The 24,016-nt window shown below is 40.7% G+C and overlaps 1 protein-coding gene across 2 annotated transcripts in view; it reads right to left on the bottom strand.

Annotated features, from left to right (window-relative positions):
• The window catches only part of DPYD (dihydropyrimidine dehydrogenase), a 595,247-nt gene that overhangs the window by 537,630 nt on the left and 33,601 nt on the right, over positions 1-24,016 (bottom strand). For both annotated transcript variants that reach the window (XM_034779205.1, XM_034779204.1), the window contains one exon: positions 15,712-15,822. In XM_034779205.1, coding sequence (XP_034635096.1) covers positions 15,712-15,798 — 87 coding nt within the window. In that variant the 5' untranslated portion in view covers positions 15,799-15,822. The remainder of the gene's footprint in view (positions 1-15,711; positions 15,823-24,016) is intronic.

Genomic DNA, 24,016 nt, shown 5'->3' with positions numbered 1-24,016 from the left:
CCTAATATTCAACCTGGACCTCCCCCACTGCAACTTGAGACCATTGCTCCTTGTTCTGTCATCTGCCACCACTGAGAACAGCTGAGCTCCATACTCTCTGGAACCCCCTTCAGGTAGTTGAAGGCTGCTATCAAATCCCCCCTCATTCTTCTCTTCTGGAGACTAAACAATTCCAGTTCCCTCAGCCTCTCCTCATAAGCCATGTGCTCCAGACCCCTGATCATTTTTGTTGCCCTCCGCTGGACTCTTTCCAATTTTTCCACATCCTTCTTGTAGTGTGGGGCCCAAAACTGGACACAGTATTCCAGATGAGGCCTCACCAATGTCGAATAAAGGGGAACGATCACGTTCCTCGATCTGCTGGCAATGCCCCTACTTATACAGCCCAAAATGCCGTTAGCCTTCTTGGCAACAAGAGCACACTGTTGACTCATATCCAGCTTCTCGTCCACTGTGACCACTAGGTCCTTTTCTGCAGAACTGCTACCTAGCCATTCGGTCCCTAGTCTGTAGCAGTGCATGGGATTCTTCCGTCCTAAGTGCAGGACTCTGCACTTGTCCTTGTTGAACCTCATCAGGTTTTTTTTGGCCCAATCCTCTAATTTGTCTAGGTCCCTCTGTATCCGATCCCTACCCTCTAGTGTATCTACCACGCCTCCTAGTTTAGTGTCATCTGCAAACTTGCTGAGAGTGCAGTCCACACCATTCTCCAGATCATTAATAAAGATATTAAACAAAACCGGTCCCAGGACCGACCCTTGGGGCACTCCGCTTGAAACCGGCTGCCAACTAGACATGGAGCCATTGATCACTACCCGTTGAGCCCGACGATCTAACCAGCTTTCTATCCACCTTACAGTCTATTCATCCAGCCCATACTTCTTTAACTTGGCGGCAAGAATACTGTGGGAGACCGTGTCAAAAGCTTTGCTAAAGTCAAGGAATAACATGTCCACTGCTTTCCCCTCATCCACAGAGCCACTTATCTCATCATAGAAGGCAATTAGGTTAGTCAGGCATGACTTCCCCTTGGTGAATCCATGCTGACTGTTCCTGATCACTTTCCTCTCCTCTAAGTGAGTCAGAATTGATGCCTTGAGGACCTGCTCCATGATTTTTCCAGGGACTGAGGTGAGGCTGACTGGCCTGTAGTTCCCCGGATCCTACTTCTTCCCTTTTTCAAAGATGGGCACTACATTAGCCTTTTTCCAGTCATCTGGGACCTCCCCCGATTGCCATGAGTTTTCAAAAATAATGGCTAATGGCTCTGCAATCTCATCCGCCAACTCCTTTAGCACCCTCGGATGCAGCGCATCTGGCCCCATGGACTTGTGCACGTCCAGTTTTTCTAAATAGTCCCGAACCACTTCTTTCTCCACAGAGGGCTGGTCATCTTCTCCCCATATTGTGCTACCCAGTGCAGCAGTCTGGGAGCTGACCTTGTGCGTGAAGACAGAGGCAAAAAAAGCATTGAGTACATTAGCTTTTTCCACATCCTCAGTCACTAGGTTGCCTCCCTCATTCAGTAAGGGGCCCACACTTTCCTTGACTTTCTTCTTGTTGCTAACATACCTGAAGAAACCCTTCTTGTTACACTTAACATCTCTTGCTAGCTGCAACTCCAAGCGTGATTTGGCCTTCCTGATTTCACTCCTGCATGCCTGAGCAATATTTTTATACTCCTCCCTGGTCATTTGTCCAATCTTCCACTTCTTGTAAGCTTCTCTTTTGCGTTTAAGGTCAGCAAGGATTTCACTGTTAAGCCAAGCTGGTCGCCTGCCATATTTACTATTCTTTCTACACATCGGGATGGTTTGTTCCTGCAACCGCAATAAGGATTCTTTAAAATACAGCCAGCTCTCCTGGACCCCTTTGCCTTTCATGTTATTCTCCCAGGGGATCCTGCCCATCTGTTCCCTGAGGGAGTCAAAGTCTGCTTTTCTGAAGTCCAGGGTCTGTATTCTGCTGCTCTCCTTTCTTCCTTGTGTCAGGATCCTGAACTCGACCATCTCGTGGTCATTGCCTCCCAGGTTCCCATCCACTTTTGCTTCCCCTACTAATTCTTCCCTGTTTGTGAGCAGCAGGTCAAGAAAAGCTCTGCCCCTAGTTGGTTCCTCCAGCACTTGCACCAGGAAATTGTCCCCTACACTTTCCAAAAACTTCCTGGATTGTCTGTGCACCGCTGTATTGCTCTCCCAGCAGATATCAGGGTGATTAAAGTCTCCCATGAGAACCAGGGCCTGCGATCTAGCAACTTCTGCTAGTTGCCAGAAGAAAGCCTCGTCCACCTCATCCCCCTGGTCTGGTGGTCTATAGCAGACTCCAACCACGACATCACCCTTGTTGCTCACACTTCTCAACTTTATCCAGAGACTCTCAGGTTTTTCTGCAGTTTCATATCGGAGCTCTGAGCAGTCATACTCCTCTCTTACATACAACGCAACTCCCCCACCTTTTCTGCCCTGCCTGTCCTTCCTGAACAGTTTATATCCATCCATGATAGTACTCCAGTTATGTGAGTTATCCCACCAAGTCTCTGTTATTCCAATCGCATCATACAAGCAGAAGATTCAGTAAACCCCCAATTTAAAAAATATACCAATTTGCTTACATTATGTTTACACTACAGCCTATGTCAGTATAATTTATGTCACTCAGGGGTGTGAATGACCCAGAGTGACATAAATTACACCAACACAAGCACTTGTGTGCGCAGCACTACATCAGCAAGAGAGCTTCTCCCACCAACATAGCTTCTGCCATTCCTGGAGGTGGTGTTATTATCACCGGACGCACTGCATCAGCACAGTTGTGCTGCTGAAGCGCTGTACATGTAGACATGCCCTTAGAAAAGTTCATTGGTACCAACAGCACTTATGCAGCTCTGCAATGGACGAATATCTGATTTTAGAAGTTGATTTATCATGATCCGCTAGAGAGTTAGAAATTTATGCTTGACCTCATATTTTTCAAACAATATAAAGCATTTGATTCTAGCTCAAGAGAACAGATGCTAAACTCACATCAGACTTGCTCCCCTCTCTAGCAGCAATGATGGAATCCTTGAAGAAGACAATGGCAGCCTTTGGAATTTTCATGCTCTTTAGATGGGAATGGATGTGCCTGTAGGGCCATAGGAGGCAAATGCTTTTAAGAAATCAGGAATTAAGGAAAATAATATAACAAGGGTAAGGCATGGCCTACACTAGAAAATTATGTCCGTTTAATTACGTCACCCCGGGTGTGAAAAATCCCCTGCACAGACAGCACTGGGTTGACAAAAGAATTCTTCCATCAATCTAGCTACTGCCGCTTGGGGAGGTGGATTACCTATGCCGATGGGACTGCCTCTCACATCGGCATAGGTAGTGTTGACACTGAAGCGCTACAACGGTGCAGCTGTGCCGCTGTAGCATTTCAAGCATAGACTAACTGTAAGAATCACTGAAAGAAAGGAGAACTATATAATTCATCTAAAGAAAACTTTTGTAAGGAACTCCTGCAGAGAGGGAAAGGTGCTCACCTATATGCACCAATCTCAAGTGCCCTGAAAATAGCATTATTGCTTTGGATATTTTTATTTGAGGGTGGGGAATGCAGGGCTAAATCAGCAGCAAAGGAATGTGATGTTTCTCTCACAGTGGAAGGAGAAAAGTATGTGCAACATAATCTTTAAGAGACCACTTGACAAGAGTAACATATCACTAAACGAGGAATATCTTTTACCGGACCAAATTCTGTTGGTGAAATAGACAAGATTTTGAGCTGCACTGAGCTCTTCTTCAGGTCTGGGAAACTGGGCCGGCTCCAGGCTCCAGCCAAGCAAGCTTGTGCTTGGGGCAGCAGATTCTAAGGGGCGGCATTCCGTCCAATCTGAGGGCAGCACGGCTGCCCTTTTTAAAACATTTTTTATTTTTTGCTTTGCCTCCAGGTCCGGTCGCCCTGCGCCCTGGGGTTTATTTTATTTTATTTATTTATTTATTTTTGCTTTGCCTCCGGGTCCAGCCGCCTTGCACCCAGGTTTTTTGTTGTTGTTTTTTTGCTTTGCCTCTGGGTCTGGCTGCCCTGCGCCCTGGGGTTTAGTTGGTTTTTTTTGCTTTGCCTCCGGGTCTGGCTGCCCTGCGCCCAGGGTTTTGTTGGTTTTTTTTGGTTTGCCTCCGGGTCCAGCTGCCCTGCACCCTGGGGTTTTTAGTTTTTTTTTTTTCGCTTGGGGCGTCAAAAAAGTTAGAGCCGGCCCTGCTGGGAAAGGTACTCAGGAGTGTCACAACTAAACACAAGGTGCAACAGACTGTTTAGTATAAGTCATTAACACATATTCTGCAACCATTCTAGGTGAAGTGGCCAATTAACACTGCTCCAGTCATAGGACAAAAAAGGGAGGTTAGTGGATTACTGATTGTTGTAATAATAAAGGCACTGAATTTATGGTTTAAAACAGGGGTTCTCAGACTTCTGTACTGGTGACCTCTTTCACACAGCAAACCTCTGATAGCGACCCCCACTTATACATTAAAAACACTTTTGTATATATTTAACACCATTATAAATGCTGGAGGCAAAGCGGGGTTTGGGGTGGAGGCTGACAGCTCTTGACCCCCTCACCCATGTAATAACCTCCTGACCCCCTGAGGGGTCCTGACCCCCAGTTTGAGAACCCCAGTTTAAGACCACAATTTTTAATGTCTTGCAAAGCTATAAATTTAAGATCCCAAGCTCATCTTTTGAAGGGGTTGTGCAGGCTTCCTTGAGAATGAGGATTGAGAAGTCAGATATGGAGTGATTGTTTCGTGAAAAGCATTTGCCCATGGGTGATAGGGTGTTTTTGTCTTTTATCATTTTTCTATATGCGTTCATTTTAGAGCATAGTGATTGTCTAGTTTCACCAACATAGTTGTTTTGGGGGCATTTACTGCATTGAATGAGGCAAATCACATGTGATAGGCCTGTGTAGAACCCATGGATCTTGAAAGGCATTTTGTGGGGGAACTGATCATCATAGCACTGGAGATATGTCTGCAGATTTTGCATCTGTTATTGTTGGTGCTGCTTTGAGTTGGTGGATCATGGTTTGTGGAGAGCTTACTCCTGCTGAGTTTGGTGAGGTTGGGGGGTTGTTTGAAAGCCAGAAGAGGGGATTTCAAGAAAGATTTCTTTCAGGAATTATACACTGAAGCAGAGGTAGATGCTGCTGATAGTAGAGCACACTGGAATATTGTTTATTAGATGGCACAACACAATAAAGAAGCAACATTCAGGTTGTAAAGCCAAGCACTCAAAATTTAGGAAATGCCAGAATTAAGATTGCCTTTGCAACCATATTCTGGCCTTCTTGTGCACATGTATTATAATATAGTCTCTAATTACGTGATTACATGGCTGCATCACTAGTGCCACTACTGCTCCCATCCCCTCCACCTGCATCTGTCTCCAGACAGAGAACCTGACCATGGATGCCTCTACCCAGATCCTAGTGTGGATTTGAAAAGACTCTGTTCTGCATTTCCGACTCTCAGAAGGACAGGCCAGCGTGAAAGGTGTCTGCTGGTGGAAACTCTTAGGAAGCAGGAGAGAAAGCAGCAGGAGGAGGTGGCTATGCTGAGGAGCGTCCATGCACATGAGGAATTCATTTCGAGTATTCATATGGAGATGTCCAAGGCTGAGGAAGCTATCTAGCTAGAAAAGACTGGAGGAGGATGATATGGCTCTGTCACAGGGAGGACCCACCATAGTGATGAAGAACTGTTATGCTGCCCTGGGAAAAAGCCAGGAGGAATTGCCCCCAAAGGTGGAGAAGGAGAAGCCATTTACCCTTAAGGCTGGGAGTATCACAACCATCTCTTCTAGGGGGAAACATATGGTAGTGGTGATTGGGGACTCTCTTCTGAGGAGGACAGAGGCACCCATCTGTCAGCCTGACATGGTATCCTAGGAGGTATGCTGCCTGCCAGGGGCCTGTATCCAAGACATTACAGAGGGATTGTTGAGGATTATCCGGCCCTCTGACTACTACCCCATGCTACTCATCCATGGGAGCACTAATGATTCTATGAGGTATGACCCTGAGCAGATCAGAACTTACTACAGGGCTCTGGGAGTAAGGATGAAAGCGTTGGGGGCACAGGTGGTATTCTCTTTGAGCTTTCCAGTCAAGGGTAGGAGCTTAGGTGGAGACAGATGCATCCTGGAGGTGAATGCCTGGCTGTGAGGATGGTGTGCACAGGCAACCTTAATTCTATCATTTCCTAACTTTTCAGTGTTTGACTTTGTAACTTTCATAATGTTCTCTTAAGTCAGTTTGTGTGTGTGTAATTTTCTAGTCTTTTAAAAAAGCAAACTGAAAAAAATGGAAAATTCCTCATGTGGCATCACATTGCCACATGTATTATCAGCAGGATCGGAACCTTTAGATCCACCACCTCTGCTACTTAACTTAACGGAGTAACCAATAGCAATAGCAGGTGATCATCCTCTACGTTGACCAACATGAGAGAAATGGGACACTTTGCCATCAGGCATCACAGATATTTGCTGATAGCAAAGGAACGGTGAAACTTAGGAATCTTGGGTTCCATTCCAGGCTCTGAAGGAGAGCATGCTCTAGTAGACTCAGAACCTTCTGCCCCTGCAGAAGGAAGGGTTTGGGTGGCTGCCCTGATAGAAGGACAGAGAAGGACTGACCAAGAGTCTGGGTGTGGTGGAAAATGCTGAAAAGTGGTAGGTGTTGTGTAAGTGGCCAAGAAGTTTGACCCATTCTGCTTCATCCCTACCAAGCTGTCTCTTCCCTGCCTCCTTGTCCCACTCCCATTCTCCCCACCTAGCCAGCCCCAGTCCCCATTCCACAGACTTCTCACCTTAGCCCCAGTCTCCTTACCCCACCAGTTTCAGTTCCCACCCTCCTGGCTTCTCATCCAATATTTCCTTCTTCTCCTCCTCCTCAACCCCAGCCTCCAGTTGCCACTCCTGCCAAACTGACAACTGGGTCTTATAATGGGAAATGTTGGGCAACCTTAATAGGCAATGCCACTTGCACAAGAAGCAGTCACCATTTCTTACCTCCAGCCAATGACCACAAGTAAGCACTACTGTACACACACACTTCTGAAGAGTATTAAGACTTCAGCAGATACACTGAGGCAGCTACATGTTAGGTGTGAAGAATGGTTTAACCTTTGGTTCTCTCTGTACTCTGATCTGATCAACTCTAATAAAGGGATAAATATTAATCATGCTTTTTAAAGAGATTGGATTTGTTCATATGTCAGATGTACATTGTCTTCATTTGATTTTTCATTATCTCTTTTGTGAATAGACATATGGGAACATTTGACCCAAAACAAAATCCCAGATTGGGATGACACCAACTTTGGTAGAAAGTAGGAAATATAGGCCTTGATTATTTAAAATATAAACAAGCCAAACACCTATCCAAAATAACTTTGTATTTCATCCTGTGCCAACAGTCAGCAAAAAAGTATCCAAAGTCTCAGACTGTTTCAGACTCCCTTGGGAGGTATTCACCACTGAATCAATATGAAGCAAAGGACTGGAAAACTAAAAAGATAAAGCAAGGGGGGTTTATTCACCTGTACCTTTCAGAAGCTGCTGGCAGACCTGCCTCAGTCTCTCAGAGTCTCTCTCTGTCTTGTGGGGAAAGGGGAATATATAATCTATGCCCTATTTCCCAGCATGGCTTGCCAGAAGCTAGGACTATTAATATGGCACTCATGGCAGATTACATTCCCCAGCCTATGCAGCTCTCCTAATTCTCAGGGAGACTGGTTGGAACTGCCAGTAGCCAGCTTTACTAATCCCTCACTATTGCTTAGGGTAGGGCAGACACTGCCACTATTCCAGTGCCCTGCAACTGTGTGTGTGCTCTGCATGAAGAGGGGCTCACAAGGGAAGGAAAAAGCTCTTTACACCCTCACACCCTTAGCACACTCATTAAAAGAACCAGACACAATGTCACCATTAGGACATAATGTACTTAAGACTCTATAACAGAAGAGTTACATTAGGGAAAGGGCTAATCTGTAGCAGGCAGGCAGATTTCATAACAGCTGACAAATTTTGATGATTATGTCTTAAGGACAAATTCCAACTAAGATAAACAGAAGACAAGTGCTGTAACATGTATCTTACAGAAACAGCTGGGGTAAATCATTTTCATGTACAGATATAATATAAGCCACAGTCACACTTGAATAAAATGTCTAGAAAACACAGTGTATGGTACAAATGCAAAGTAATTAGTGTGTCTGAAAAATGCATGAGTTGGAATTTGCTAAATGATTAAACTGGTACATTTTAAAGTCCCTATAAATACTTAATTATTGATACTATGAGTAAAAGATACAATCTCTTGATGTTACTTTTCAACTCTTACTGATACTCAAAGTAATCCATCTTTTATTCATGTAAATAGTTCGTACATACAGTCAATCACTAGTAGAAAAAAACATTCTCAAATTCCCTAATCATGTCAACAGATCCTAATGTAACATTTTCCACATTTGGGAATCAGAGTGTTTTATTTAAGGAAATCAGTCTGGCCATGATACCACAAAGCACAGCCTGAGCAGACATCAGTTCCAAGAATCAGATGTCAAAGTGCTCCCTCTAATGTCCCTTAATCATCACACCGATTAGTGGCTGAATAGTGATGTGATTAAAAACACTATTGCCATCGTATACCTATTCATACTACTAGCATTCTACGTATGTTCCACCGATTAGTATTTGAATAGGGTAGCGATTAGACAAACATCTGCTATTGTTACCTTTTCAGAAAAGAGCTAAACTTGCATATGTACACACACACATATACACACACACACACGAACAAATAAATATTTAGCAAAGGTAAACAATAGATTTAAGTTATAAAGATAATTGAATTGATTTCCTTTAATAAGTGCTCTCTATTTTACAATATTTAGGAATATTTTTATAAATATACTATATGTTTCATTAATACAGCTTTGGAGCTGGTCAAATTATTCAATGCAAATAATTTATTCAATAAGTTTCCTGTTCACAAGTTATGGGTAAAGTGACTGATATTTATTTATTTGTAATTTGAACAATTTATCTTTCAGGCCACCAGTTATCTGTGAACAGTTTATTTAGATTATTCTCTAACTTTGGTGTACAACTGGTCACCAAAGTAGCATATTTTTCCAGCTCCCTTACTGGACAACAAATATTTAACAGAAACAGCAGATAGCTGCAAATGGATAGTCTTTTCTACCCTTACTTCCATGTGTATATGGAAATTTGTACAAACAGCAGTCATTCCTCAAACATTTGTATTAATAAAAACTCATTTGTGCAAATTTTCACAAACAATTACACAGAGACAAAGTGAAAAGCTGTTTGTCATTTGAACAAGTATTTATTAGTACTCAAATAGACATCACCAGATATATCATGTAGCGTATTGCATGTCTTGGCCTACAACACACTGTACAAACAGACTTAGTTTGTACTTTAACATGTCACAGAATAAGAAACAATCAATCTGTTTATATTTCAGATACTTGGGAGGAGCTACAGAAAAATTAAATCAAATTGCTTTGACCCAAAGTGATACCCTGGCAATAAACAGCTGCACTTAAAAATGGTTTGGCTATTGGAAGATGTTGATCAGGTTTAGTAAATGCAAGCACAAAGAACAGTGCTACTACTGCCAGAAGTTCAATACAGGCAAAGGCTATGGCAATTAACAACAATCCAATTTCCCCCTTCTTGCCTTTTTCTTTTGTTGAATTAATTGTCCAACTTTTCCATCTGAAGCAATTCCTAATATTGTTCTATAGGTACAGCAATAAAATGTATAAGCAGTTTCAAGCAGTGTTTGAGAATAAATGCTGAATTGATGGTTTTGATTATATCCTCTTCCTCATCAAAACCTCTCCTCAATATTCACAAGCCTCCTTCAGCCTGGGGCACAGAATGTCCTGTCCCACTGAACTCAGATTTCTCCAGTGAGTAATAAATCATAAAAAAAATATGTAGGGTCAAAAAAAGTTTTTGTTTACTCCTGTGCACCTCTCTCAACCCAATGGGGTCCAATAGGTCTAAATGACAAAATTTGGTTCATAGATATTGAAATGTCTCCTAATATACACCCAACAGAATAAAGTATGCACTTCTGGTGCAGTGTTTACTCAACTAAGAAGCCTTTGGCAGGAAAATATGAGATACCCTGAGCAATCCTGTGAACAGAAATAGTCCCTCAATAGAGCCCACAGATCTCGAATTAGTGTCATAACTCATCTCCTTCCTAGGTTTTTGTCTACTGGTAATTCAAAGACAGTAACACAACCAAAACCTCAGCCTAAATTTCTTCCTCAAGCATGGCTTTTTTTAGGATGACTACCAGGACTGCCTCTGTCCTCCCTCTGGCTCAAAGAAACACTTCCCTTGTACATCCTGGTTGGAAATTATCAGTTCCACCTGCCAGCAAGACTCAGTGTAACTATCTGAATCTTTAATACAGGTGTTTATCACCTAAATCTCAGGTGACTAAGCAAAAGAGCCCTGCAGTCTGAAAGCTGTTTTATAAATACCAATGAATTATAACTATAGTTTATAGGGGACGTTGACTGCCTTCCATCTACTCATAGAAACCAATTTTAAACAACAGCCTAGTTGTCTGACACAATAAACAAGTCACAATATTCACTTAAAGCACAAGGAACCTTCTTTAAGGAGAATACATTTTAGCTTTTTCGGTACTTGGAAGGATATTAACATTTAGTTTCTACTTTCAGGGCAACCAAAAATGTCTCAGAGCAGACTAGGAGTTAAAATTTTGTTTGTGTGATTATTCTGAGAAAATATGTAAGTCTGCCATCTGGAAGCATTTTAGACATTACAAAGTCACTGTGTGCATGCCTCAGCAGATGCAGCTTTTGTTCACAGAGTTTTGAGGGCTGTTAATTTAATTAGTTCTGTATTTTCATACACCCATCCTTCCCCCAGTGGTAATTCTACCCAATCCGCATCGGTATAGCTTGATGAAAAACTGATGCTAAGGGCCAAATTCTGACCTAATGTAAATACAAACAACAGCAATTACCAATGGTCTTCAAATAGAGTTAAATCTGCTTATAAACAGGTCAGAATTGGATCAATCAAAGGATGACTATGAGCTACCAATGTGATGTTGCTATGAAAAAGACAAATCGGATCCTACGACGTATTAGGTGAGCCATTTCCTCTAGAGATAGAGAAGTATTAATGCTGTTGTACAAGGTACTGGGAAGACCTCATCTGGAATGCTGTGTAAAATTCTGGTCACACATGCTCACAAAAGATTAATTTAAACTGGAACAGGTGCAGAGAAGAGCTATTGGGATGATCAGAGCAATGGAAGGCCTATCTTCAGAGAGGAAAGTGAAAGAGCTTGGCTTGATTAGTCCAGCAAAAAAAGAAGGCTGAAAGGAGATACGATTGCTATCTATAAATACATCAGGGGCTAAATACCAAGGAGGATGAAGAGCTATTTACACTAAAGGATAATGTTACCACATGAACAAATGGATATAAACTTGCCACAAACAAATTCAGGCTGGAAACTAGAAGAGGGTCTCTAACCATCAGAGGGGTTCTGGAACAGTCTCCCAAAAGGTGTAGTATGTGCAAACAATTTAATTAGTTTTAAGAGTAAGCTAGACAATTTTATGAGTGCAATTGTACAATGGGGTTGCTTGTGGTAGTGGGGGGCAGCATTCAACAGCCCTAAGGCTCACTCTCAGTTTCTGTCATATATGCCTAAAACTCATATTTCAGGTTGTCAGCGAGCCGCTAGAGATGCGGCATTGGGCAGCATGGGCCTGGTCTGAGATGGCACCAAACATTTTTCCCCAGGTCAGATTGGCAGTGACCTTGGAGTTTTATTACCTTCCTCTGCATAAGAAAATAAGAACAACCCTACTGGGTCAGACCAAAGGCCTATTTAGCTCAGTATCCTGTCTTCCAACAGTGGCCAATGCCAGATACCCAAGAGGGAATGAACAGAACTGGTAATCATCAAGTAATCCATCCCATCGCCCATTCCCAGCTTCTGGCAAACAGAGGCTAGGGACATCATCCTGCGTAATAGCTATTGATGGACCTATCCTCCATTAATTTATCTAGTTCTTTTTTGATCCCTGTTATAGTCTTGGCCTTCATAACGTCCTCTGGCAAGGAGTTCCACAGGTTGACTGTGCATTGTGTGAAAAAATACTTCCTTTTGTTTGTTTTAAACCTACTGCCTATTAATTTCATTTGGTGGCCACTAATTCTTGTGTTATGAGAAGGAGTAAATAACACTTCCTTATTTACTTTCTCCACAGCAGTCATGATTTTATAGACCTCTATCATATCCCCCCTTACTCATCTCTTTCCCAAGCTGAAAAGTTCCAGTCTTATTAATCTCTCCCCATACAGCAGCCATTCCATACCCCTAATAAATTTTGTTGCCCTTTTCTAAGCCTTTTCCAAGTCCAATATATCTTTTTTGAGATGGCGCGACCATATCTGCAGGTAGCATTCAAGAAGTGGGCATACCATGGATTTATATAGAGGTAATATGATATTTTCTGTCTTAGTATCTATCCCTTTCTTAATGATTCCCAACATTCTGTTTGCTTTTTTGACTGTCGCTGCACATTGAGTGGATGTTTTCAGAAAACTGTCTACAATGACTCCAAGATCTCTTTCTTGAGTGGTAATAGCTAATTTAGACCCCATCATTTTATATATATACTTGGGATTATATTTTCCAATGTGCATTACTTTGCATTTATCAACATTAAATTTCATCTGCCATTTTGTTGCCTAGTCATCCAGTTTTGAGAGATCATTTTGTAGCTCTTCGCAGTCTGCCTGGGACTTAACTATCTTGAGTAGTTTTGTATCATCTGCAAATCTTGCCACCTCACTATTTACCCCTCTTTCCAGATCATTTATGAATATGTTGAATAGGACTGGTCCCAGTACAGACCCCTGGGGGACATCACTATTTACCTCTTTCCATTCTGAAAACTGACCATTTATTCCTAACCTTTGTTTCCTATCTTTTAACCACTTACCAATCCATGAACCTTCCCTCTTATCTCATAACTGCTTACTTTGCTTAAGAGCCTTTGGTGAGGGACCTTGTCAAAGGCTTCTGAAAATCTAAATACACTATATCCATTGGATCCCCCTTGTCCACATGCTTGTTGACCCCCTCAAAGAATTGTAATAGATTGGTGAGGCATGATTTCCCTTTACAAAAACCATGTTGACTCTTCCCCAACAAATTATGTTCATCTATGTGTCTGACAATTTTGTTCTTAACTATAGTTTCAACCAGTTTTCCCAGTTCTGAAGTCAGGCTTACCAGCCTATAATTGCCGGGGTCACCTCTAGAGCCCTTTTTAAAAATTGGCGTCACATTAGCTATCCTCCAGTCATTTGGTACAGAAGCTGATTTAAATGATAGGTTACAGATAACAGTTAGTAGTCCTGTCATTTCACATCTGGGCCCCTTGGGTGAATACTATCTGGTCCTGGTGACTTATTACTGTTTAGTTTATCAATTTGTTCCAACACATTCTCTAATGACACCTCAATCTGGGACAGTTCCTCAGATCTGTCACCTAAAAAGAATGGCTCATGTTTGGGAATCTCCCTCACATCCTCAACCGTGAAGACCAATGCAAAGAATTTATTTAGTTTCTCCGCAATGGCCTTATCATCCTTGAGTGCTCCTTTAGCATCTTGAGCTTCCAGTGGCCCCACTGGTTGTTTAGCAGGTTCCTGCTTTTGATGTACTTAAAAAAATGTTGCTATTACTTTTTGAGTCTTTGGCTAGCTGTTCTTCAAATTCTTTTTTGGCCTTCCTAATTGTATTTTTTACACATTTGGGTCACTTGCCTGGATTATCTTGTTAATCTCACTTAATCATTTCCCTGTCACTGAGGAGGGCTCGAGCACTGGGGCACTTTGGTCCCTCCTATTCTTTGCCTGTGACACATAATAGTCTAGTCTCCTGTGGGTTCTATTACATTTTGATTGTTGGGTTTAGCATGTGAGTGCCGGGCCTGTAATACACAGGAGTTCAGACTAGATGATCTAGTGGTTCCTTCTGGCCTTAAACTCTTCGATTGAGAAATTTACCTGCAAACAGCTTCCTATGCAATCAATTCCCATCCCTCCCAATGTTTATTTACAATAGCTTCCTTACATTAAGAAGGCTAAAGGAGGATTAAACAATTCTCTACTCTTTGATTTATATTAAAAAGAGCTATAGATGGTGATCTGGAGAGTCCAGAAAGGCAGAGACATTTTCATTGAGTTTTTGCACCTTACTAACTCCACCCATTTAACTGGATACCAGATAAAGTTTTGTTTGCTTGCTTGTGTGGGGGGCTTTTTGAAGCAAGAGGGAATGTATGGGGGGGTTGTTTGTTTTTTAATATAGTTACACAAGGCTGTGACAGGGAAAAATGTTTAACAAAGTTTTAAAATAGGGACTATTTTCTGGATAGAAATGCAAAACTCCCTTCAAATTTTGTACTGGCATTTTAAAATTTTGCCCAATTTATGAACTGAAAATAGGAATTTTTAGCCGATAGCCACACAGTATAACTACTGCATATTACCATGCAAGTCCATTTTTAAAATATGAGTTATAACTGTTTATAACTAAGGCTTTGATCACACAATGAGCAACTTGTGGGCAGACACTTGTACCTGTATAGAGTCCCATTGAACACAAAGGCTCTTCACACAGGAGCAGCACCTTCCCCAACCCCAGAATTCAGGGATTATGTAAAAGGTTCAGCTAGAACCCTGAAAAAATGAAGTGTTACATGATGTCTAAGATTCTGTTTCAACTTCAATCACCCACCAAGGTCCACAAATGCATCCTGGGGTTGAAAATGTTTACACATCCCTATAAGTTTAAGAGCATCAGGAACTTTGAGTGCGTACTAGAGGTACACTTGCCAAGGGGAGGAGGCAGAAGCAGGAAAGTGGGGCATTTGCTTTAGATATTTCACTCCTATCAATGAAAGAGGACATAAATATAGCAGGTATTTCTAAAACATGGTGAAATGCGGAAAAAAAACCATACAATTGGATATCATAATAGAGACTACACTCAACAGAATATATAGCAAGGATAAATATTAGTTCATAGGGGTGGAAGTGTAATACTCTACCTAAAAAATTCCATAAAACCTAATGAAATAAGTCATCTGAGTTGAGAGGACTATCCTGCACAATCTGGACGGAGACAGTACAAATACATGACAGGCTTCCTTGATCAGGTGGGAAATCAAAGAGGCAACCATTAATAAAATAAAATGTAAGACTTAACAACTACTATCATATAAAACCGGTCAAATATCATATTGGAACAAAGAACATACCTAGATCAATAAAGGCAGTGTCTAAAATAGCAGGGACATCCAAGCATTCAGAAAGTTTATAATGAAAAATTCTATTTCATGCAAAGAGAAAAAGGGGCATAATTTAAAATCTGGGGCCAGATTCTGATCTCATTTACACTGGAGTAAATCACTGAAGTCAGTGCAGTTACTCCCAATTTCCAGAGGCATAATCATATGGATGCTTAACTATGTGGGAAATGTAATTCTGCATTTTCTGACTTTTTTCCAACCTTAACAATGAATTAATATTTTCCAGATCTATCATAAGTACAGTACTTACTGAACCGCTCTTATCAGCATTCCTTTTCCACTGTTTCTTGTCTTGTTTCTTTCCTGCACTTGAACATAGAGTTGCATGAGTTTTCATATGGGGATTTAAACCCAGAAGGTTCTGTAGAAAGAGAAAAGAATATTTTAAAAATCAGATAAAAAGCTCAAAAAGCTAATACAATTTTTAAAAAAATAAACAGTGCTCAACTGATCCCACCTCACCAAAGCACAAATGAATGTTTTACAATGTTAAAAAACAGACAAAAAACAGGACTCAACAATAGATCAACTTCAAATGAATTTGTTTAGAATCTTTCCTGTTCCAGTTTATACGTTCTAGATTTTGAGTATTTGAGGTACTGCTACATTTAAAAAAAATAAAACAGTATGACATCTAGTGGCAGCTCCAATCTGAATTTGTAATAAATTCTATTGTTGTATGCTTCTGACCTACCGTATATACATACAACATGTAATTCTTTTTCATTATATTGCTCTAGGTAAAACCCTACATTTTAAGAATAAAGATCGCACAGTGTTGCTTCATCGTTTCTAATCCCTAGGAACATGCTTGTATGTCCTAGTGAGAAGCTATACAATGTAAATTAATTCCTTCTCTCTCAAAAGGTTTTCCTGTGGTATAGCACAAATAAATGTTTGGAACATAGAAATAAAAGTCTTCATTGATCACTTCAAGACTGCGCTCAAAATCAGACAAAGACAGACAATTAATTTAGTCCCAGTTCTTCCAGTGACAAGGGTTAATATTAGGGCTCTCAAGCGATAAAAAAATTAATCACGATTAATCGCACTGTTAAACAATAATAGAATTCCATTTATTTAAATATTTTTGGATGTTTTCTACATTTTCAAATATATTGGTTTCAGTTACAACACAGAACACTAAGTGTACAGTGCTCATTTTATATTTATTTTTTATTACAAATATTTGTGCTATAAAAACAAAAGAAATAGTATTTTTCAATTCACCTCATACAAGTATGTAGTGCAATCTCTTTATCATGAAAGTTGAATTTGCAATGTAGAATTATGTACAAAACATAACTGCATGCACAAATAAAACAATGTAAAATGTTAAAGCCTACAAGTCCACTCAGTCCTACTTCTTGTTCAGTTGGTCACTCAGACAAACAAGTGTGTTTATATTTGCAGGAAATAATGCTTCCTGCTTCTTGTTTACCATGTCACCTGAAAGTGAGAACAGGTGTTCACATGGCACCGTTGTAGCCAGCGTCACAAGATATTTATATGCCGGAAGCGTTAAAGATTCATATGTCCCTTCATGCTTCAACCACCATTCCAAAGGACATGCATCCATGCTGATAATGAGTTCTGCTCAATAATGATCCAAAGCAGTGCCGACTGACACATGTTCACGTTCATCATCTGAGTCAGTAGCCACCAACACAAGGTTGATTTTCTTTTTTGGTGGTTTGGGTTCTGTAGTTTCCACATCAGAGAGTTGCTCTTTTAAGATTTCTGAAAGCGTGCTCCACACCTCTTCCCTCTCAGATTTTGGAAGGCACTTCAGATTCTTAAACCTTAGGTTGAGTGCTGTAGCTATCTTTAGAAATCTCACACTGGTACCTTATTTGCACTTTGTCAAATTTGCAATGAAAGTGTTCTTAAAACAAACAACATGCTGGATCATCATCTGAGACTGCTATAACATGAAATACATAGCCGAATGCGGGTAAACAGAGCATTCTCCCCCAAGGAGTTCAGTCACAAATTTAATTAATGCATTATTTTTTTAACGAGTGTCATCAGCATGGAAGCATGTCCTCTGGAATGGTGCATAAATGCACGAAGCATAAAGGTGCATACGAATGTTTAGCATATCTGGCACATAAATACCTTGCAACGCTGGCTACAAAAGTGCCATGCAAATTCCTATTCTCACTTTCAGGTGACATTGTAAATAAGAAGCTGGCAGCATTATCTTCCATAAAATGTAAAAAAACTTGGTTGTCTTACTGATTGGCTGAACAAGAAGTAGGACTGAGTGGACTTGTAGGCTCTTCAGTTGTACATTGTTTTGTTTTTGAGTGCAGTTAGGTAGCAAGAATAACTACATTTATAAGTTGCACTTTCACAATACAGAGATTGCATTAAGGTATTGTATGAGGTGAATTGAAAAATACTTATTTATTTTGTTTATCATTTTTACAGTGCTGATCGCAGCTTTTTTTTTCTCCACCACTTTCTGTGCCCCGAAGAATGAATGACATGATGGCGGTAGAGCCTGTAATTTTGGGGGGTCTAACTCATGATTTTTGACTGCTTGGGCTGGTAATGTTGCTTCGACGATGGTCTTTGGTTTCAGTCCAGTTCCAATCCAGAGAGGGACTAAAAGGTTAAGAGAGGAGAGAGGTGTTGGATATCAGCAGTGGCCACTAGGGATCAGCATGTGTCCTGAGAATGCTGGGAGTTCAGGTTTGCAGGGAAGGATTACTCTCCTTCTGGTGAATGGGGCAGAGATGTGCTGACCATGGAACCCTAACTTCCTTCTGACCATGAGAGGTCTAGCCCCTGCCCTATCTCCTCCCCCCAATCTGAAGAGATCCCAGAGGGACCCACAAGGTGAAGGTAGCCACGGGATCGCTCAGGCAAGGCAAGCCCTAGGCCCCGTTCCGCACCAGCTGCTGCACAGCCCTGACCCTGGGGGTGAGGGAGATTCACTTCCCATTCGGGCCCAGGTTCCCCCTTCCATCTGGAATTCAGCCAAGCAGTGACTCCACCTTTCTCCACCCGTCCCCTCCCCTCTGGCTGGGATACCAGAGCTCTTATTCTGAAGTGATCTCACTGAAACCGACTCCACAGACAGACCTCCCTCACATCCCCACCCCATGACCTCCTCCTTCTTTCCCTTCTCATTCTGATTGGGACCCCCTCCCCCATCCCCACAGACTGCCCCAGCCATCAGAAATTCCCCCTCTCTTTTATTGTCCCCTCCCCTCACTGCAGATGGATCTGGGGCTCCCCCCGCTGTGGAATTCTCCGCTGCTTTCTGTGCCCCGAAGAATGAATGAAGCAGCGGCAGTAGAGCTGCCACCGAAGCACCACCAATCGTGGCTTTTTTTTTTTCTCCGCCACTTTCTACGCCCCTCGGTTTTGTGCGCCCGAGGCAAGTGTCTCTCTCACCTCACCCTTGTTATGGCACTGCCGATCGGTTGTCCAGTGCCACTGACAGCCTGACCAGCAAGTGGCTGAAGGACTGGCTAGAACACCACAAATGATGTGTTGTGATTGGCACTCTCTCAGTGAGGGCTGATGGACTGATCAATCAAGGTGTTCTTAATATGAAAATCTCATATACTAATTAAATGAATATTGTATGTTTAATCTAGAATCTGACTACTAATTTACTCAATAAAATGTAAGATTGTTACCTAATTCAAAAGCCTTGCTGCAAACAGATATACGCAAGCAATTATAGTAATTTCTTTCTTTTTTAAAATATTACAGAGAGGTAAAGTATCAAAGCGACCTGGGAGCCTAAACCCAATTTTCAAATGTGTCACCGAAACCTAAATCCCATTGACTTGCAATAAGTCACTCTAAGAGCCTAAATCACTCAGATACTTTTAAAAATGTTACCTCATATCTTTTACAGTTGTGTAACACAGTATTCTTAGTTACGAATATTACAATTATCTCAGCAGGCTCTGAAATGAGTTACACATTTCTAGTAATATACTGTAACAGATGTACTCCTTTGGGTATGGATCCATTTGGTTTAAAACTTGGAACAAATGTTGGGGTAAACCAACAAAGGAAGAATACACATATGTACATGATCTTCATTGCCCGCCAAATACAGGAAAACTCTCAGAAGCAAAATCAGGACCTGTACATCGCCTTCATCGATTTGACAAAGGCCTTTGACTGTGTCAATTGTGAAGCCCTGTGGAAGGTGCTGGCCAGATTTGGCTGCCCTCCAAAATGTATTAAGTTCCAAAGGCTTCTTCATGATCAGATGACTGTCACCGTTCTCTGTAATGGCCTGCAGATGGACCCCTTTTGGGGTTAAGCAAGGATGCGTTATTGCCCCAACCCTCTTCTCCATCTATTTAGCAGTCATTTTGGTCCTCGTTAAAGACCAATGGAGTTGACATCCAATTCAGAATGGGTGGGAAGCTTTTTAATCTTCGACGTCTCTGCTCGAAGTCCTTAGGGCATTCATTACTGATCTTCAGTATGCTGATGACTGTGCCATCCTCGCGCACACTGAGAATGACCTTCAGTCCACACTGGATTTTTTTGCACAAACTTAATGAAGTCTAGGACTCTCACTCAGTATTGAGAAGATTAAAGTGCTCCATCAGCCCGCTTCAGGCATTCCACATGACCCACAATAAATCACCAACGAGGGACAGACTATGGAGACAATCGAGCACTTCGGTTACCTCAGTAGCCAACTCTCTCAAAACGCAAAAATTGGCAGTGAGATCCAGCACAGGATCCAGTGCACAAGTGCTTCCTTTGGAAAATTGCTTTCCCAGATGTTTTCACAGACTATGGCCTACAGCAGGACACCAAATCCAGGTCTATGAAACAAATGTTATTCCTACATTCCTTTATGGATGCAAAATCTGGGTGACCTATCAACAGCACTTCAAGAGTCTGGAGACGTTCCACCAACGATGCCTCCAGAAGATCCTTTGCATCAAGTGGGAAGATTGCTGCACTAACACCAGCATCCTCACTGAAGCCAATGTCACCAGCATTGAAGCAATGATCATCATGCACCAACTCCCCTGGGCTGGACATTGTGTGCAGATGCCAGACTTTTGCCTTCCAAAACAAGTCCTCTACATGGTCAGAGATCCCGTGGTGGTCAGAGGAAATGCTACAAAGACACACTGAAAACGTATCTCAAGAAAACCGATGTGGACATCACAAGCTGGAAAGAACAAACTACCAACCAATCTCAATGGCACCACATCCTCCATCAGGCAGTGATCCACTTTGAGGAGAAGCTGTGCCTTGCCCTCGAAGCCAAAAAGAGAGAGAGAAGGAAGGAAAAAGAAAGAACTTTCTCTCAGCAGGCATCTGACCTGCCAGGAAATGTCTGTACCTACTGTGGGCAGATTTGCGGTTCCAGGATTGGACTCCTGAGTCATCTCAGAACCCATATGTATATCTGTGGTAGAGATTATCCTCGAATTGAGGGACTGCCGATGATGGTGGCAGATTAATGAGCAGAACAGCTCCATGGTACCATTTCTGACTTCCTTTAAAATTCACTTATGGGGGGGATAGCAGGAGGAGAGGCGACCACTAACAATAATCCCTGTCAGTGACTTGCTTGTTAGTGTCTTGCTTGTGCAAGATCAGTGCTTTACAAAGGCTAGATTATTATACTATGTGAAGGATATTGGTTGGGTTCCCTGAAATCTTTTCTACTTGGTTCTCCAAGAACTCAGTTCAGCTCCAGTCTTATCACTTTGATTTTTTTAATCTGGCATACAGCAAAAGCTATGCTGAGTTGAGGAGACTCAAGAGTATGGGGGGTGAGTATAGGGCATATCACACATTTAAAGTTACACAGCAAACCTAAAAAAAAAAGTTAAACTTTGTTAAAAGTATTGAGACACCAGAAGGGTTAACTAACAAAGTTAAGACTGAAAGGAGACATTGCCTGAAAGAATGCCTGTCTTAGCTTTGCAATTCTGAATGAAAGATTTGGATGGATTTTTAGTAGAATTAAAAAAAAACATTTATTTTACATATACTGTACTTTTTACATTTAAAAAAAATGTTTGTTTTTAATTTTGCCGGGTTTTGCTATGTTGTAAACAGTTTATACAAGAGACCAAATAAATATTTTAAACTTGCTTGGCTTAGCCTTGCCAGCTGAGCCTTTGATTTTTTTAATATGGTTTTATATTTCTGAAATTTTCCTTTTGTAAATTGCAAGTTTGAGCAGATGACACATCTGAGACACTTACATTTTTAAATTGCAATTTTTTATTTTTTATTTACATTTTAAGTAAGTTTTGGTTTTGTGTGTGTTCGTTTTTTATACAGGCAAGATAACATTTTTTGCCTGGGCTCTAATAATTGCTGTATTTTCACAATGTTTTGTTCTACTGCTGTTTTTATTTTATTTTTGTATTTTAGTTATTTGAGATTTTAGTAAACTTACTGTTACACATAACTTTTTTTGACAGGCAGTTTTAACTGCTGTGTTATTTATTTATTTTTAAACTTAGCACTATAATTTATTTATTAATGTTTGTGTACACACGTGCGCCTAGGTTATATCCCTACTAGTACATATGGAAGCAGTTAAGCCATGTAGAAATCTCTAATTTTTAAAGTGATTTTAACTAAACTGTTCATAGTTAAACAATGTAAATTAGATTGCTCCAAATATGAGAACAGCTAACACAATTGATTATAGACACATTATTTGGGAAGGGCCCATTTTTCTGCATGGCTGTGAATGCTTTCAGAGGAAAAAGACAGTGGTGGTATTTGTCACCGTTTGACCTCCCTCTTGCATAATTTGTTTGATTACTAAGGATCTCATGAGCATGGCTACACTGAATTTTACTACCATAACTAGGTTTTATTCTTCAACTCAGCATTTTTTTAAACCTTTCACTGTTCTTTTTAACACTTTATTACTTTTACTACCGCTATTTAGTCCTCCAAGCTCTATCGTGTTAATTTATATAAGCTTCTTTTAATTGTACATTAATTTTTAAAAAATACTTTAATTTTTTAATGTTTAATAAAAGACTTTTCAAGACTTTGCTAGCTACTAAATGTTCGGATTGTAACTCTGATTTGTTAGAGCATCACATTTTTAACTGACTTTTTCTTTGTAGCTTTAAGCTTATCTTTTATGTCTTTTGCATTTTTTAACTTAGTACCTAAATCAATATACGTGATTCATAATGAGTATATTTCCATCTAGAAAGCAATGCATGATAAAATGAAAGTGTGTTTTAATAGTGTAGGCCTGGCTTGACATGAATAATTGAACATAGGTGAGACCTCATTTCTTGGGTGACAGGATTAGGGAGGTAACTGAATCAGCAGACTGGACATATAGAATGTCCACACTAGCTAAGCTGTACAAACTAAATTCAGTTCTTAAAGGACAGCTACTTTTTACTTTGGCTATATGGAAATAGGCAATGGACATTACGTTTTCCCTGACCTTTTAGATATTTAGGTATTTTATTTAGGTATTTTTTGTTTGTTTGTTTTTTACAACTTTGATTTGCTTTTTATGAGTTTTGCATTCATTTCCTAACATGGTACATGGTAACGTTTTAGCCACCAGAAATAATCCTTGTAAGACTGCTGCTTTGACTTGCTTTCTTTACTGTAGAATAAACAAACAAACAAACAAAAAACTTGATATTTTTTTCATGACTACCGATTGGCTCTATTTTTTTGAAAGTTTCAGTGGTATTCAACTGATTTTTGCTGTACTCTGCCAATTTTTAAGAAGAAACCTCCAACATTCTCTGTCAAGAATTTTTTTTTTTAAATAAATTCTTTAAAAATTTTAAATACATTCTTGGAGTTCCTTTTTCACCCAGTCCCAATCTCCCTCTAGCACTTCTCTGGGGAGTCTGTACGGTCCGCCCTTAGATTTAAGCCACTTCTTCAGCATGGTACTAATTTTCTCATATTTAAATCCTTTAAAACCTTTCCAATGCCATTTCCCTTAATGCTAGGTTGCGACCCTTATACTAAGGGATGTATATGTTTCCTGCCCCAGACAAGCGGATCAAAGTCATGGCACCACTTCGTTGGGGTTCCCCCAAGACCTCTTCCATATGGTTCCCCAAGAACTCAGTTCAACTCCAGTCTCATCTCTCAGGTTCCTTTATTTGGCATACAGCAAAGCTATACTGAATTGAAAAGACTCAAACATAGTGGGTAGGTATAGGGCACACCACATAGCCCAGGTTGCATAGCAAACCTCTTCCTTTATATACATTAACATATTACATTGCATTTACTATACATTGCATTACATGTTTTAGGACTGGCTTGGTTAGTTTGTAGGAACCAATTCTTGTACAGCATGCTCTGTCCACGTACTGTCCATGTACGACTTACTCTTTACCTCCGCTTTATGTTCTGACTTATCTTGTCCATTGTAAATCATTCCCCCTTATCTTAGCTCATATGGATATTCTATTTCCAATCTGCTGATCCAGTTACCACCCTAATCCTGTCACCCAAGAAATGAGGTCTCATCTATGTCCAATTATTCATGTCAAGCCAGGCCTACACTATTAAAACACACTTTCATTTTATCATGC

This window comes from Trachemys scripta, chromosome 8 (assembly GCF_013100865.1).
Source record: "Trachemys scripta elegans isolate TJP31775 chromosome 8, CAS_Tse_1.0, whole genome shotgun sequence".
Classification (NCBI taxonomy): domain Eukaryota; kingdom Metazoa; phylum Chordata; order Testudines; family Emydidae; genus Trachemys; species Trachemys scripta.
The sequence above is the reverse complement of the archived record's forward strand: the minus strand, read 5'-3'. Positions and strand labels throughout refer to the sequence as shown.